At 39.4% G+C, this 17,190-nt stretch overlaps 2 protein-coding genes across 3 annotated transcripts; both read right to left on the bottom strand.

Moving 5' to 3' along the window:
- Positions 1 to 1,081: 1,081 nt before the first annotated feature.
- On the bottom strand, positions 1,082 to 10,158 carry calcoco1b (calcium binding and coiled-coil domain 1b). Of its 2 annotated transcripts, XM_041816726.1 has the most exons (15): positions 10,064 to 10,158; positions 9,921 to 9,983; positions 9,332 to 9,479; positions 7,935 to 8,037; positions 6,902 to 7,104; positions 6,568 to 6,780; positions 6,281 to 6,429; positions 6,125 to 6,194; positions 4,329 to 4,583; positions 4,122 to 4,247; positions 3,722 to 3,817; positions 3,395 to 3,482; positions 3,202 to 3,308; positions 2,001 to 2,083; positions 1,082 to 1,699 (listed from the first exon to the last, which is right to left on the bottom strand). In XM_041816726.1, the coding sequence occupies exons 3-15, from the start codon at positions 9,461 to 9,463 to the stop codon at positions 1,672 to 1,674; spliced, it is 1,653 nt and encodes a 550-aa protein (XP_041672660.1). In that variant the 5' UTR covers positions 9,464 to 9,479; positions 9,921 to 9,983; positions 10,064 to 10,158; the 3' UTR covers positions 1,082 to 1,671. The 2 variants fall into 2 exon arrangements, with proteins under 2 accessions (XP_041672660.1, XP_041672668.1); XM_041816734.1 differs by lacking the exon at positions 4,122 to 4,247.
- Positions 10,159 to 10,877: 719 nt separating this feature from the next.
- On the bottom strand, positions 10,878 to 14,950 carry smug1 (single-strand-selective monofunctional uracil-DNA glycosylase 1). The gene is made up of 2 exons (XM_041783149.1): positions 14,479 to 14,950; positions 10,878 to 12,636 (listed from the first exon to the last, which is right to left on the bottom strand). Exons 1-2 carry the CDS (start codon positions 14,809 to 14,811, stop codon positions 12,106 to 12,108), a joined length of 864 nt encoding a protein of 287 aa, XP_041639083.1. The 5' UTR covers positions 14,812 to 14,950; the 3' UTR covers positions 10,878 to 12,105.
- Between the last annotated feature and the right edge of the window lie 2,240 nt (positions 14,951 to 17,190).

Genomic DNA, 17,190 nt, shown 5'->3' with positions numbered 1-17,190 from the left:
AGTGGATAGATTCAGAAACAGGGAAGAGACATGCGGTAAAGGGCCACAGACCGGATTCGAACCCGAGCCGCCTGCGTACATGGGTAACGCCTTAAACCACTCGACCATCTGCGCTCCTAAGATATATTTTTCAGGCTTTTTATGCCTTTATTTTTTAGAGGAAGACAGTGGATAGAGTTGTAAACAAGGAGGAGAGAGTAGGGGAGAGACATGTGGGAAAGGAGCCACAGGCAGGGCTAGAATTTGGACCACCCACATACATGGGGCATGTCTTAAATCACTAGACTATCTGCGCCCTTTTATTTTTCTCTTGCTGCACTTACAGTACTGTTGTTGGAACAGTCCCATGCTTGTTTATGCTACTTATTCACTGACCAATCAAAATCAAGGAGGGGCGGGGCTTCTAATAGCTGATTTGAGGTGTCGTTTTATTGGATACAATTTTCAGGTCTAAAAGTGTGTTTTAGTCAATTTAGTATTTGGAAATTCTAATTTGCAGTAAATTGAAGTTGGAATTCCAACTTGTCAAGTGGTAGTAAGTGGAACAGGGTCAACTCAGGTGTGATGTCTTTTCCAGCTTCAACTTCCAAGGTAAATGAAATACAACAATAGGCTGCTGTTAATACCAAGACATGATTTCTTTATGTTTTCAGGATTTCTTGGTGATATTTCTTTAAATCAAGGAAAATATTAAAAGTACAGAGCTTTAAGGAGCCAGAAGTCAACTTTAATAATCTAACAAAAAAAAAAAGCACAGGTGAAAATTGTGCTGACACAAAGCTTGTTTTTGCTGCCAGTACAAAAAAATTGGCAGCTTTGAAAAATGATCCTGATTATAAGTGTCTCTCAACTACATAAACTGATTGAGCGCAAAAGTAATGACCAAATGCACTGAAGAACTATAGGGCGTCTCCTACAGATTTCTGCCCAGACTGTATAATTGACTGTATAATAACCAGCTTAAATCGCCTCACAGGACCTTAAACTTCATTATTAAATATTTCTTTATTGTAACCTGCATTAAAAATAGTAAATATTCATCTCTATTCATCATGTTTTCACAAAAACAGCAGCCAACCCATATTTATCATCTACATTTATTCAAGTGTCTCCAGACAGTACACTCAAGTATCATAAATTGACTTCTGTTATGTTCCTTCAGCCTGACAGTGCTCAACAAGCTGCAGCAGAACATTTCACACTCGTCTGTTACACACACCCACACGTTTGACTCAGATACAGGATTCACACTCACATGCAGGGGTTTTGGACATGATACGCAGCCAAAAACAACATTTATTCACATTTAAGCTCTTTGCAGCATAATTTCAGAAGTTTCTTTTAACAGTTCAGGATAAGATTGCATAAACCTTCTAAAGGGTAGAGATAAAATACGAGTCTTAATAGACAGAACCATATCCTTGCAGGCAGGGATTTTTCATCATAGCACAGAAAAAAAAGCATTAACCTGTCTATTAAAATGTACAAAATAGTGCACACTTAAGACTTTACAATTGTGCCAAGTTTTCTTTGAATACAGGCATCATAAGGGTAGAAGTTCTCACATTATTGCCTTTTTAAATGTAATTTTCTACAAAAAGCTGCAAAGCAACATAATACTACGAAATGTTGAAGATGTATTGTAAAGGTTTACTTCCATTCTTTGCTGAATTACCACATGGGGGAGTCAGCCAGCTCACTGCAGAGAAAAGAGAGGAAAATTATTACTGACAAGACTATTTTTGTAGATTTACTGCTTGTTTTATTGCTGCTATTTTTACTCTCATAACAACATCGCACTTTTATGTTTGACCCTGCTGGGCTCAGTGTAACTCTTTCCACAAGAAAAAAAAAGAGCAAAGCAAGCAGAGCGACAGCAATAATAAACCAGGGAGTACAGTGTGAATTAAGTCATGTCATTATATCTGGGGAGTGGTGCTTCATGGAGAGACAAAAACAGGTTTTGTCCTGTGTGACCTGCTGGAAGACTGTGCAGTCACCTCAGGACGGAGCTGAGGACTTCTGGAAGCATCAGCTGTTTCTCTTCAGCAGCTCGGGGGTCAGAGTCCTGCTTCAGCAGGTTCTGATCAAAGAACAGAAGCAGAGACAGATGGAGACTGCAGATGATACTGCTGTTTTATAAAAACATACCTATCTTTACTGTGAGGAATCTAGTAACATGGTTCAATTTTTAAATCTATCTGTAATACAACATGTGGTGCCTTTAAATACTTTATAGCTACCAAATGGAAGTTGTAGTGATTTAAAACATGTGACTGCTGGGTTTTTGTAAACACAGAAAAAGGTCAAATCTAAAGCCCTAATGCGTAGTCTATAAATTTAATCTATACCAGGGGTGAAAATATAAAGATACCTTTGCCACTCTGATATGCCTCGCCTTTATTACAGTTAGTAAAACCTGGATATTCTTTAAAAACAGTGTTCATCACAGCTTTCCATTTTCAGTTCCCAAGGCAAATAGCTTGTCATTGTTCATGTGGCCAATCAAATTTCAAGGAAGCACTAGACACCACAATTTTACTCCATTCTTCGTAGCAAAACTGCTTGTGCTCTGTCAGGTTCCACAGGGATCTGGCGTGAACAGCACTTTTCAAGTTCATCCACAAATTCTCTATTTTGCTGCATTCATTTTGCCCTCTACCTTTACAAGCCTTTCAGGACCGGCTGCTGTGAAGCATCCCCACGGCATGATGTTGCCAACATCATGCTTCACAGTGGGGATGGTGAGTTTGTGTTGATGTGCAGTGTTTCATATCCATGTCTGATGACCAAAAAGCACCATTTTGGTCTCATCAGACCAAAGAACTTTCTTCCACTTGACCATGAAGTCTCCCAAATGCCTCTAGTTGAGCTTCAATCTGAGTTTTAAGAATTATCTAGACATAACAGAACACTTAAGAGTTCATGGATGTGTTTGTTTTCAAAGGTGGAGAAATTTTATCTTCTTATTTAAGATAAACATCTGGAGCTAATTCAGTTTTAAATGAACACTTTCATTTGCACCATTGTGACTTCTGTCCCCCAGTCAGTTCTAATCCTGTGTGTCTGACAACAGAGCTAAAAAAAAAAAACCCTGCAGGTCAAGAGGGGTCATTTAAAGACTGAATAGGGAAACTAGTCCAATATTTGCACTCTGCAGGAGGTGTTTCACCTTGTTTGGTTTTAAACAGGATGACATACCTGAGTGTCAGCGGCTGCTATGTCCTCTCTGCTCTGAATGAGTGTCTCAGCTCCACTGAGAGAAGTGGAGCAAACTTCCTGGTCACTCTCAGAGGAAGACTCCGGAGCTGTGAGAATGAGAAAACTCTTTACTTTAACACTAATTTTCTCTGTAGTAGAATTATGATGCTATAAGTAAGGCATCATTCCTCACAGATACATGCAGGTACTTCTCCATTTGATTTGTTTTCTGGCTCAATCCCCAACCTCTGCTCCAGCTGATGGATGTAGTTTAACAAGTCCTGTGAGTGTGGAAATTCAACCCAAAAGAAAAGTTAATGGAGAGGAGGAGACAAATAAACACATCTGAATGAAGATCATTACTTCTATAGTTATTTTGGCTGAAGATATCAGTACTGGCTTTTTGGAACCATTTTCATGGTGATGATAAAAACACAAGAAAAGGGGCAGCTCTTGCAGAGAAAGAATGACTTACAATAATTTTTTTAAAACTATAGGCTGATGCTGACTGAGATCTTGCCTGTTTGTCCAGCTGCTGCTCCTCTCTCTCTCTCTGGACTTTCCTCAGGCTCGCCTTCACCTCCTGCAGCTCCTGTTTGGCATCACTCAGCAGCACCTGCAGGGGGCAGCACAGTAGCTACACTGACACCATGTAAACTTCCACAAATGTGACCTGGCTTGTCCTCTGTCATGCGGCTGCTTACACCAGAGTGAGAAGAAATGTTTACTCACTGTTCATGGAAGCCTTTCTATTTATGAAGGTGTATAAGTTATTAGAGGGCTACACTGAACTCTGCCATCATTCTCCTATTTCCAAAATGTAATCTGAGCGACTGATGATGCAGATCTGGGGCACGCCAGCAGTTATTTTTGATACCTTACGGTGTTTGTTGTGTTGAAATTAACTTTGGTTTACTCACTCGACTGCAGTCTCTCTCTCTTCCAAGCTCTACTTCCAGCTTCTCCCTCTCTGCCCTCTCCTCCTGCAGCCACCCTGCCTTCCTCTGCACTTCGCTGCTTAGTTCCTGCAATTTTCTGAGATCAGTCTGCATGAAAACAAAGAAACAAAAAATGTTTGACTGATATTTAGCTATTTAGCTGTGCATCTGACTCTGCTGCACCCTCACCTCTGCTGCATGTTTGTAAGCTTCTCTCTCTAAGGCCCAGTTAGCCCGCTCCTCCCTGAGCAGCAGGTTCTCCTCAGACAGCTGCAGGGTGAGCTGGGCCACCTGCAGCCTGGCTTGGTGCAGCTCAGTGTTTGCATGGCCCTGACGGGTGCCCAGCTCCCTCAGCTCCCTGCGTAGGCTCTCGGATACATGCTCTGCAGCCTCAAGACGTTCCTGCAGCCCTCGGACCTCCATCAGAGCTGCCTCATTCTCCACCTTCACATGGGAGTACAATAAAAACATGTTCAGAGTTACCTGAGGTGTTTTAGTAATCAGATTCTTGTAGTTATCTTCCAGAAAGACCAGATTCAACTGACAGCCATTTTTGTCTGTTGTCAGGGTGAGAAGCTCATACGATGTTATAGTGTCACTTTGTTGAGTTTAATCTGTATGTATAATTAACATAGGGAATCTGTAAAAGAGGAATTTTTCAAATCTTCTAGACCAGGGTTTCTTGAAGTTTTGATAGCTGAGGGCCAATTTAGGAACCCAACATTGGACTGAGGGCCAACAATAGAAAAAAATGGAAAAAACAGAAAAAAAAAATCCCATTTGTAATTATTTTAATGACCAGGTTGCACCTCTACAGTTTACATTTATTGGTCTGCATCCAGTAATGTGCAATAAACACATTTTAATTAATAAATGAGGCTGAACCTGGCAAAACTTGAGAAACATTGTAATGTACACAAAATCCCTGAGGTTTTCTGCCCTCTACAGTCAAATCTGGGATATAACAGTCCTGTGTGCAGTCCATTTCAGAATGTAAAAACGTATTTAGAACAGTCAGTCTCAGTGTGTCTTGCTTCCTGTCTTAACAGTTGCAGGCCGCCAGAAATGTTTCTGCGGGCCGACATTGGCTCGCGGGCCGCACTTTGAGAACCCATGTTCTGGACTGATCAAATGCTATAACAACCACCACTATGCACTGAATGCTTAACGTCTGATAGTACTGATGAAACATTTCCAGTAAACATAACATCTCAAAAACATTTAGATAAAATCAATAAAAGGGTAAAACATCAAAAGAGTGAATAGTTTTGGCACTGTAACTGTTTGATAATGTCATACAAAATATTTTCTACAAAAAAGCAATCAATTTCAATTCAATGTTAAAAACATTAATAACCTTTAAGCAACCATTACACAGCAGCTAACATTAGCATTCAACCTGTGACAGGCTGAGGGTACTGAAGCTAACATTTACAACATAGCTGCTTTAGTGTATTTAAATATGTTTTTAAGAAAGGAACACATTTTCTATCAACATTAAGTTTTCATAAAAACATATTAACCTATTAGCTGCCATCACATAGTCGCTAATGTTAGCATTCAATCAGACACGTTAGCTTAAACTTCTGTACGCTGAGCCTTTGGTTTGATACCTAAAAAGGAAAAAAGGTACAAAAGGCATATCAATCTAACTTAACCCTTTCCTTAATAACACAGTTTCATGTCTTTATGAAACTACTTGTGAGAATTAACACTTTTTTAAAAATAATTTTGAAGAACAATGTAATTACAAAGATAGCACAAGCAAGTAGTTTAGCATTAAAATAATTATTCTCTTGGTTATTTTTTTAGACTGTAACTTGTTTTGTTATTAACTTTCTCTTGTATTTTCATTTTGTCATCAATCTTCAAAAAAAAACAACAACATAAGATCAGAAACACAGCAAAGCAGCATCACAGCTGCTTGTAAGCGTCCTGAGATGTGTTATCAGCAAAAAAAATGGCCTTCTTGTGAATATCAGTACCTGCAGAGACTTCCTCTTCTCCTCATCATGTTTCATTTGACTGGACATTTTCTTCATTCTCTCCTTCAGTCTGTTTATCAAAAAAGATAAAAGTTTAGGCCAGAGAAGATGAAGGTATCAATTTTTTTTGAGCGTACACATGTCTCTAACACTTGCCTCTCCAGTTCCATGTGTGCCTCTTTCTCCCTCTCAGTCAGGACCTTCATGTCCTCCTGCAGGTCTCTGACTTGCTGCTGACTGTCGGCTTTCTCAGCCATGAGTTTGCTCAGTTCATAGGTCAGGTTCTCCTGACTGTATTTCACATCCTTTAAATATTAGGAAATCAAGAGAAGTCCTTACAGATTTAAAGTGTAATTGTTTTCAATAGATATCATTTATCAGTGAATTTGTAACTATTTTTTAGGTGAAATGAGGTGCGGTCTTATTGGAGCACCTTTTTGTACCTTGTGCTTTCCCTCGATCTTCTTCAGTGTGTCGCTTTTGTGTCTTAAGTCATCTCTAAGCTCTGTGATCTCCCCCTTCATTGCCTCTCTTTCCAGTTCCCACTCCATCTTTGCTATTTTACTGTTTTCTTTCTCCTTCTCTGCCTCCTTTATGGCCTCATCCAGAGCACGCTGTATATCCGCTTGTTTTTGTAAGCATTCATCCAGCTGACTCTGTGCAGGAAGAATAAACAGTATTTTCTTGATATACATTTTAATGTGAAAAGATGAGGTATTATGTTAGAAATATTTCTTATTATTGTACTAAATATCCAGTTATATATTTTATTCCCACCTGCAGCAGCTGAGCTCGTGGGATGACTAGGAGCAGCTCCTCCTCTCCATCCTCCTGATCTTGCTCCTCTTTCAGAGTCTCTAACTCTTCTAGTGGCTTAGGAGAACAGAAAGTGAAGGGGCGGCTTTGTGCACATACCTCTCCATCCTTATCCACATACACAAACTGATACTCCACAGAACTGGGGCAGGGCAGGTAGAAGGCTTTAAGAGGACACAAAGACATACCAGATTTTTTTCTTTTATATAAACTCTTTTCCTTAATAGTCACAGAAGTCTTTCTGATGTTGCTGCTGGGAAAAAATGATTTTTGATGCCCTCTAGTGGTGTGCTTTACAAATCTCTGCATTAATGAGGCAGTACACTGAGGTATCACTGTGGGATGTGGGCACACATTCATTGGTGCAGTATCTTCTCAATATACAAAGGAAAAAGCATTTCCTCTGACACCATGCTCCGGCTCTGATGCTTAAATTCTTTGATAATATTGATCCACCGTTATTATAAATTATAGACATAGGGAATCTAACTTTATCATGGTTCTCCTGATTGATCAGCAGATGAAAAGACTATATGAATACTGAAGTAACTTTTGGTTGTATTTTATAGTAAAAATTACGACGTACTTTATAATCCATTCATGAACTACAGCAGGATCATAACTATAGACTGTATTTTAAGATCATAGTGCAACCTGGTGGAGTTACAAAAATGAAGCCAAGGTAGAAATTTGGAAAAAACTGCAGTTCCTCAAATGTCCACTTGAGGCTGGCTTCAAAAGCACTGAAGTTGCATCTACACTTCATGTTAAAACGCCTGTTTTTACAGTGGACATAAACATGTTCACAGCCTAGCTCAATAACCGTTTTGATCAGAATAGTTAATGTTTTCGTGGAAACAAACTGTACTGAGGCTGGATGTTTTCATAGCTAATCTGTTTTGGTTTTAAGAAGGATTAAGGTTTGAGAAGGTTATGAATTATTACTGGAAAAGCTAACTGCAATCTTAGGCTTAATCTTAGGCTGAATTCTTACCATGGAAAAGTGCACAGCAGTTGACACTGGAGCCCTCAGTGTAGCCTTCAGGAACATGAGCCCATGTGTAGGTGTAATACTGTTTCACTGAAGACCAGCCCACCTAAAGAAAGAAACACATTTGAAATCAGTGCTGCTTATTTCTACATGTTGATGTTTAAGTTTTCATGTGTAGGAATAAAGGATTTATAAACATATTCCTCTTTTACTTTCGTTGTCTGACAATGAATATACAAAACATCCCCTTTCCTTGAAGTGGGGGTATTATGCCTTTTTATCAAGGCTTTACACATCTCTCTGATACCCACGTAGTAGCTTCACATGGTTTACAGCTCAAAAAACTCCTCATGTTTCTCATACTGGCCTTATTTCAAACTCCATCTGAAATGCTTCGTTTTCGCCGCTGTCTCTTTATCTTGAAAATTTGCATACGTGAAGTGTGGACACCCAACACTGTGACTTTATATTTATGTTTTAAAAATCAGAAAAGTATAATACCCCCTCCTTAAAAGATTTTTGTATATATAAGTAATACTTTGTAAGTTTAAAGTTTCAAAGTACAAATGAATCAGTGTATTGGGGTGCCAGTGGCCCAACGCAGTACTTCCCAAAGTGTGGGCCAACGCTTCCATGTGGGTCCTGGAGGTATTACAGCTGGGCTGCAAGAGGTAATTAGCTAAACAACAATTATAAACATCATTTTTACAGAAGATTTCATGTTTTAAAATTGTCATTGATCAATGATTTTAGAGTCCAGAATACAAGCAGAAGATTTTACTAACATGTCACTTTAATCATTTATTGTGTCTGATGCACAGAGCTGGTGTCACAGTTTAACTGTTGTTGGATAAGTATGTTTGACATGAAGACATGCAAATTAGAAAATACAGGTGACTTTGCAGATTGTTAATCAAAATAAATAATAGTAGCTTATTAAATGGTGTTCTGCAAACACTTCTCCTAGTAACGTACACGCATCTGCATTCAAATTGGAATATTGTCCTTATGAATAAAACTATGGAGCTAAATATGGAGTTTACGGCTACGTCACATTACACGAAGGCTAAAGAAAGCAGCTGTGACCTGTGGCTCCTTTCCTACATGTCATTCCCCTCCTCTCTTACTGTTTTCTAATGTTATCCACTGACCTGTCCGATTTGATTAAAGGCAAAACCTCCCAAATACATCTTTTAATAAGGCTTAATTTTTCTTGAAAAATGGCACAGGTAAGTGCTACTGCTTGAGCTACTGATGAACAAAAGAAGTCAAAAACAAATAGTGCTATCTACTGGTTTAAAATAAATGTTCTTGCTTTATATATTGTATTCAAATTGATTTAAATAGTCCAGATTTGTATATGTTGTGAAATTGTATTGCTGAAAAATAGGTAAATTCACCTGAAAAATGCCAATCCAGTCGCTGCTGCTCCATCGGTGCTCAGAGGTCAGACTGTAATGACACTCCACTCTGGTTTGGGGGAAGTAGAGCTGCCCCACATTTCGAAACATCACTGTGCTCTGTTTATCCATGGTAATGGACTCTGTGCTGTTTAGGATGAAAACATAGGTGGATCCAGTGAAACGTGCTCCAGTTTCAGTCTGGAGGAGGACAGCTGATGAAAGGTGATAGCAGAGACAGTCCAGGAATGCAGCCTAGTCATAATAACAGCAGAAGGCCGCCTATGGACCCGTGATATGTTTATGAACAAGCTGTTATATCTATACAGCACTGAGGGAACAACTTATACCACAAAACCAGAAATACTGAGACAACTTTTTAAGCTAAAATGATTACACTGCTAACTTTGAGAGAGGATGCATCTTCTCTTGAACAATTTTAGCAACAAAACTTACCAACTTTGCCCCATCCTACATCATAAATTAGATCAAATTTGTTTGCAAAGGAAATGAAAGGGACAGAGTCATTATAAATTTAAATGTGTTCAGCTAATAAAAGATAAAAACATTCATCCTTTTCTCATCTTACCTGTGTCAGTAGATCAGTGTTTTTTGTCTCCTACAGTTTATGATCTATCATGAAGTCTTTATTCTAAAAAAAAAAAAAAACAAGTGATATTTGTACTCAGATGTAATTTGTTACTAAATCTTGTGTTGCCAGTGTTTTCTTACCTTTGTTTCTAAGTGATGACCGAGATTCTCTTCCCTGCTGCCTCATACAGGACAGAGCTGTGTCTCCCTCTTGAAGAAAAGCAATGAGCAATCCTGTCAGGTGCACAAGTTTCACAACACCTCCTGAACCATGTGGTTCTCCCTCTTGGCGTAAACTAGGTGGTGCTGGAGGAGACATGGGAGATGCAGTTCACAAGTACACAGTCTGTCAAAAGGCAAAGTGCTGCAGACTTCAACTCCCATTGCAGGCCACTGTTGGAGGAAACAGGATCTGCTGCCGGTGTTTGTTGCTCATGGTAATTCTCAGAGGGGGCAGAGGAGAAGGGAGGAGGTGACCTAGCAAGACGAGACACCAACTTAAATTACAGTTTTAGGGGAAAAAAAACCGTCCTGGAATCAGTGAATGACACAAAAACTAGCTGGTAACCCTTAAAAACCTTAATAAGATGGAAAATCATTCACTACGTTTGTGATTTATTTAAATTCACAACGTGTCTTATTCCTTAAATGTGAATAAAAATGTTAAAAAAAAATCTGTACAGCTTTATGGGTTCAAAGTGTTTTATCTGGACCTAGGCTGTGTCAAATAATCAATAATAATAATCAATTTGCACTACAAATTAACTTCTCTTATTTCTATTCTTTGTGATTGTGTAACCGATGTAGTCCCATAAAACGATCCTTGATGGCACTGTGGTTTCAACGAACAAATAAACCAAAAATCAGGCATGCAATAAGACAGGTTAGTTGCTTATAAAGTTTTTATTTCATAACCATTAATGTCTTATTTTCAGGAAAACTGATCCCAGACAAATACAGAAAAAAACTGTGGATAAAACATAAAAAACACAAGAATGAAAATACAGACAGTTCAAAGATATTCATAAAAAGATACAAAGAATGTAGCTGAAGAGCAGTGCACATGACTAATATATACAGCTTGTTTTTTCCTTTTTAACATCAGAATATTTTAACTTTGTAATGTTGAAGCCAAACACTACACTATTGTGTATTCTATTACCCTGTTCTTGGCCTTTGAGTTTATTCAGTAAATATGTAGAGTGACATGCCAAATTCAATTCAAATGAATACCTTTTTCACGTAAACTAAAATGACTAATATGATCATTCAAAGTAATACATTACTCTTTCATATTCACATCTGAGATACACGTGTCGTTTTTGTGTCATAACAGCTTTAACTGGGAGAACCGGGTGAAAACATTCACTAACTGACATTAAAAAGTTAAATGTAGACAAATGTGCAACAAAACTTTCAGCACTTTAACACAGAGTAGTGGCAGTGTAACATCCTGAGATAAGGTTTTGAGAGTTCAAGTACATATAAATCAAGAGCACCTGATATTTTAAACATAGGGATGTAACAATACACTCAACTTAAGATTTAAAAAATATCAATGCTGAGTCCACCATACAATTTTATTAAATTTTCAAGTCATTGAAATATCTGGTTCAATTTCTATTTTTCATGTTAGTTGTGCTGTTCGTGTTGTTCATCAGTCTGTCAATACTTAAACACTGTTTTTCTCTTGTCAACTATTTTATATAAAGCAATTTCAACCTTAAAATCATCACTTGGCATCTCTTCTCTGGCTACTGATATTAAAAAAAAGAAGCATAATGACAGATAGCACCCTCTGCTGGTTAAAAAAGTACTGTCAAATCAGTCTAAATTGCCCATATTTGTGTCCATTTTTAATTGTTTTGCCAGGCATTGTTACATCCCTATTATAGTGTATATTTTCCTACAAATAGAAATGGAATACAGCTGTTGACAAAGTTAAACTTTCCCAGTAGGAAAAAGCAGACATTACTGAGAGCTGCAGGGAAGATAGGTGTATCATGATGTCTTTAGAGAATTTTCTGCTGTTTGAACCAGCACAGTTACAGCGGTGAGGATGTAAGAGACTTTTTTTTAGCATCAAATTAAACAAAGACAGAGTTTAACTCCTTGCATCTTGCTTCACTGTCAGAAAAAACAGACTCCTTGCTGCTGAAAAAAGTGCTGATAACATCGTTGGCTCACATGTTGTTCAGCAGCGACATGACTCCGAGTTCAGTCAGTTTGGCTTTGGCTTCGTCCTCCCAGCCCTTGTTAGCCTTTGGGTTTCTGGGTGATGGATGCATCATGCCCTCCACTCTGACAGTGACTCCTGCAGCAGTCAGAGCTCGCCGCGCCCTCTGCTCTGCCACCCGCCCAACCCCAATCACCATAGAAACGCCAAGTGCCTTCACAACCTGGCACAGTGCAATGTCACACAAAGCAAGAAGCTTCTCTCGCTCGGCTGCAGGCAGCTCAGGAGGGGTTAAATTCTTCCCGCTGGCACTCATGAAGATGAGCGGGCAGAGATTGTGCACAAAGCAGTGCTGGAAGAACGCGGCTGGATCACCACAGAGTTTCTTGAAAAAGCCCCAAAAACGAGCGCCGCTCACTTCACTCTGAGTGCAGGCGAGTCCTGAGATTCGACGCTTTGGGTGTTCGTCAGGAGGGTGACCGACCTCACCAGTGATCTTCAGCCAATTAACGACAGACTTGACTTCACCAAACGGGACCTGCACCAGGAAACATAGATTATCTTAGCTTGTGTGAACACATGATAGACATAACGGAGCAGTAACCTGTACAGATGTGCAGGTATATTGTTGAATCTGTTTCAGTGCAATTTTCTACAGGAAGATAACACACAGTGTGCAGTTTTAAACAGAAGAGAAAAGTCTGGTGTGCGTAAACATAACGTATAGTCTGCATAAACATGCAATAATTCTGTCCGCTTGTTCTTAGGGTCAGTGAGAGTCTGGGGGGGGCAGTGTACTGCTCATTAGACTGTTCTTGTAGCGGGAGGTTTTGGTCCTGATGGACCTCAGCCTCCTGCCAGAGGGGAGGGAGGGGCTCAATTTATAGTCTGGGGTGAGATGGGTCAACTGCAATACAGGTTTTTGAGAGATGATAGATTGCAGCTGAGCAAATGATACACTGCAGCCTGTTTCTGTCCCTCGCTGTGGCTGCAAAATACCAGGCAGTAATTGATGATGTGAGGATGGATTTGATGATGGTGGTGTAGAAGTGCACCATTTTCTTTGGCAGGTTGAATTTCTTCAGCTGCAACAGGAAGTACATCCTCTGCTGGACTTTTTTAAAGCATTTTTTAATTGGACTGCTGCAGATTATATTCAAAAGCCTCCTTCAGTAACTGATGGCTGACGTCATTCTGGCTTTGTCAAATCTATCCTACAGTCAATGGTAGAAATGCACAAATACCAATACCAGTATCAGGTATCGGTGCTGATTAGGGTTAGGCATCATTTGTCTTTTTTCCCCCGATACCGGTGCCAAATCAATACTTTTTAAATGGTGCCAGTGCCTACACAGTGCCTGAATCTGTTTCATGCCTTGCACTTGGAGTGGCAGGAGGTTGCGTTGGGTTGGCTGGGGTACCAAAATTAAGTACCAAAATCTGTGATGTAATACGTATGGTAGTATCGGATGTGTTGGTACTGGTACAATGCTGGTACCAGATTTCGATACCCATCCCTAGGGCTGATATCAATCCTAAGTACTCGTATTTGTACTCATTAAACATTACAGATACTGTCCTCCGTATCAATTTAAAGCACGACAATAGCCTCTCATTATGTGAGTATGTAGTCAAAATTGGAGCTATGTCTGTGATTTCTTAATATTTTAAGATAGATGAGGATGCAGAGGAGAATGTTAACTATGCATTAATTATTTGTCGAGAGGAGGAATAAAGAACATTTGATGAAAATACAACAAATATGCAAAATAACTGTAGAACATTTATGGTATTATAAAGGCCCAAATATGTCCGCACACAGTACAGCTTGCCTAGTGTGAGCCCTAAGTGCTCCTATCTGTACTTGATAGCAATAAGTACCCAAATGTAAGTACTCATACCTTTACTTGATCTAGAAATATGTGGTATTAGTGCATTCATTGTCTATAGCATAGCTGCACCACCGTCCAAAAAAACAGTGTGGCTCCACTATACCTTTCCAAGTCTGGTGGAGATATGTTGCTTAGCTCTGCCCACCTTTGCTGCCTGGTTGTTTCTTTTTTCATCTGATGCATCTTTGGAAAAAAAAAGACTGCAGTCCTTAAGGTATAAACTACTGTTCTTATTTCACTGATGAATTTCCAATAATGATGAGGTCTAAATGCTGTTAAATGTGGCTTTCTTGGTTCATGGCTGTATGACTGTATTGTTGTTGGTTGCTTGCAAAGTCATCATATAATTGTTTATCATATAATTGTTGTATCCTGATTTGATCCTCACCCCCAGCTATTACTGTTTAATTATCAGAATACACTACGATGACATACCGGTTCAACATGCTATATGAATGGTGATGCTCATGTACAAACACACTGCTCACCCCTGTCTGTGCCATGCCGAAGGGTCCTGGATTCATCCCCAGAAACAGGATCTTTTGTCCAGCCTGACAGTACCTCTCCACATAGCAGCGGTGGGTCTCCCAGGCGTACTCCAGCGGATTATAGATGTACCGGACAGGCTCGCTGAAGGAGAGCTGGCGGAGATGGATGTTCAACTCCAGCTCAGCCTGCAGGAACCTTGAGGAGGGGGTCAGGTGGGGCTCTAGTTCCGCCGGTTTAAAGCCCTGCTGCTCGGAGTCACACAAAGCCTGCTGTCCGTGGTCTTCACCGGTGTGCTCCCCTGATCTACATGCCCCTGTATTGTCACCTAACATGATGTACCGTCAGCGTGTTACGTGACTGTCCGTTTGTCTGGTAAATGTGCATCAACGTTACTTTGTGACGATTTTTAAAAGTTTTTATTAACAAGAAAAACGTTTGGATGTCTTGTTATGAAACAGTTCCCTACCTCTGTTTATGTTCTTCTTCTGTGGAGTGTCCTGGCGGTCTGCATCCGTAATTGTTCCGATACCGCCACCTACTGGATTATTTTTAGAGTTCGAGTATTCACCATAGTCTCCATTCAATATTAATCTACTGAGACCTGAGCTGGGAAACTTATTCATAAAGCCTAAACATTTCAAGAAAAATCTCCCAAAACGTCCATGTAAACTGCTGGAGATTTTCAAGCGAATTATCCTTGTTCCAACCAAAATACCCCAGAATATGAATATATCCCCCAAAATTACATCAAAATGATCCAAGCAAATTCCCTGAAATTTCCATTTAATTTTTGGAAATTTCAGAAGACCCATTCATAACAAACAAATACAATAAATTTCCATGAAAATAATTTAGAATATCAAATGATTTCCCCAAAATTCCAAATCCTGTTAAAATAATGCTTAAAATGTCCATGAAAATACCTAAAAGTTTAAAGACAAATTCCCACCTGAATGGCAAATTGAATTCCCAATTATTTATTATTTTCTCAGACTTCTACGAAAATACCAGGACATATCTTATCAAATTTACCCAAAACCTCAAAACAAACATCCCACATTTCCATTAATTTTTCTTTCTCAAAAATTAGTATTAAAACTTTCCAAAATATACAAACACATACCCATAATTTCCTTTAGAATCTCAGCAAATTCTTCAAAGTATCTAAACAAATTCCCTAAAATTTCCATGAAAATTCCCCTTAATTTCTAGCAAATAACTTAAACATTAGTGGACATTCCAGACAATTTCTATCTAAAAAACTCTAAGAGCAGAAATTGTTAGAAAAATTCAAAAATGTAATGTCCTCACATGTACATGCATGGTCTTAGGAGGTTACGGCAGTGGTTCTGAGATGGTGTGGCAAGGGGCTGTTTGGGTGTGCCGTAGGAATTTGAGCAGTGATAAGTTATTACTTCAACCTAACAATTAAATACGACCATGTATTACAGAGGTTGTTTTGCATAGATAGGAATATGGCATGCCTTGAAACCACATATACAGTACTTAATACTACAGTTAGTTCAATTGACAAGGTGTTGCATTAGTGATGATATAAAAGAATGTCACTGGGACCTTTCACAATATATTTCTGCCTCTGCTTGCAGCTCTGAATTACTTGTAATTTAAGATGAAATGCAGGCCATCCGCTGCTGCATCTTATGTCCAAGTGGCAAACTCTTAATGGTGCAGTACCACTCAAAAAGGACCCACTATGTCCTAGGATGTTTGACTTCCTGATGAAGCCTTGATGTCAAAGTTTGCTTTAGAGGTATACAGTGCCTATAGAAGTATTCACCCCTCAGATGTTATACCCTTTCATTGATTTTATAAATCATCCATGGTCAACTTTATGTGAGAGTGGCAAAGAGAAAGTGTCAAATCCAGACTGGGGTTCACCAGAAAGCATGTGGGAGAATCCATGGTCAAGTGGAAGAGAGCTATTTGGTCTGATGTGACCAAAGTGGTGCCCTTTGGCCATCAGACAAGACGCTCTGTTTGGCAGACATAGGATGATCCTGGAGGACAGTCTTAGTCAGTCTGCAAGAGAACTGCAACTTGGGAGAAGCTGTACTTCCCCAAAAGACAATGACCTGCTGTGCTGTGAAAGCTACACAGAAATGGTTTAAAGACAAACAAAATGGGGGCACATGTGGCTTAGTGGTTTAAGGCGCGCCCCATGTATGGGGTCTGCACGGGGTCAAATCCGGCCTGTGGCACTTCCCCACGTTTCTCCCCAGCACTCTCATCCTTGTTTCTGAAAGGCATAGAAAGCCCAAAAGTAAATCTTACAAAACAAGAAACACAAGGTGTGTGTTCTGGAGTGAGAATTTGTGGTTGGACTTGTTCTGAGAAAGTGCGTCACAGTTTTTTCCTTTGAATTCTGTGACCTCATGAAAGACTACAAACATACAAACTATTTCATTTTCCAGGAAGTTCAGGAAGCAGCTCTGGGCTGCATATCTGTATGGATATTAGTCTTACAAATGGCTGCACTCAGTTAAAACCTTAGGGAGAGGACATGGACGAGGGGAAGTTCTGACCCTTGGGTGAGAAGTTTGACTAAATTACAGCTTTGTTTTAGTCTGAAAGACGAGTGCTGAAGTGCGCCATCTAGTGGACATCTACTGTCAGAGTCAGATCATACCTTGAATACAAAAAATGTAGTCATCCTCATCTAATGATTGACATGAAAACACCCAAATGAAGTC

Source organism: Cheilinus undulatus, linkage group 3 (assembly GCF_018320785.1).
Source record: "Cheilinus undulatus linkage group 3, ASM1832078v1, whole genome shotgun sequence".
Classification (NCBI taxonomy): Eukaryota; Metazoa; Chordata; class Actinopteri; order Labriformes; family Labridae; genus Cheilinus; species Cheilinus undulatus.
The sequence above is the reverse complement of the archived record's forward strand: the minus strand, read 5'-3'. Positions and strand labels throughout refer to the sequence as shown.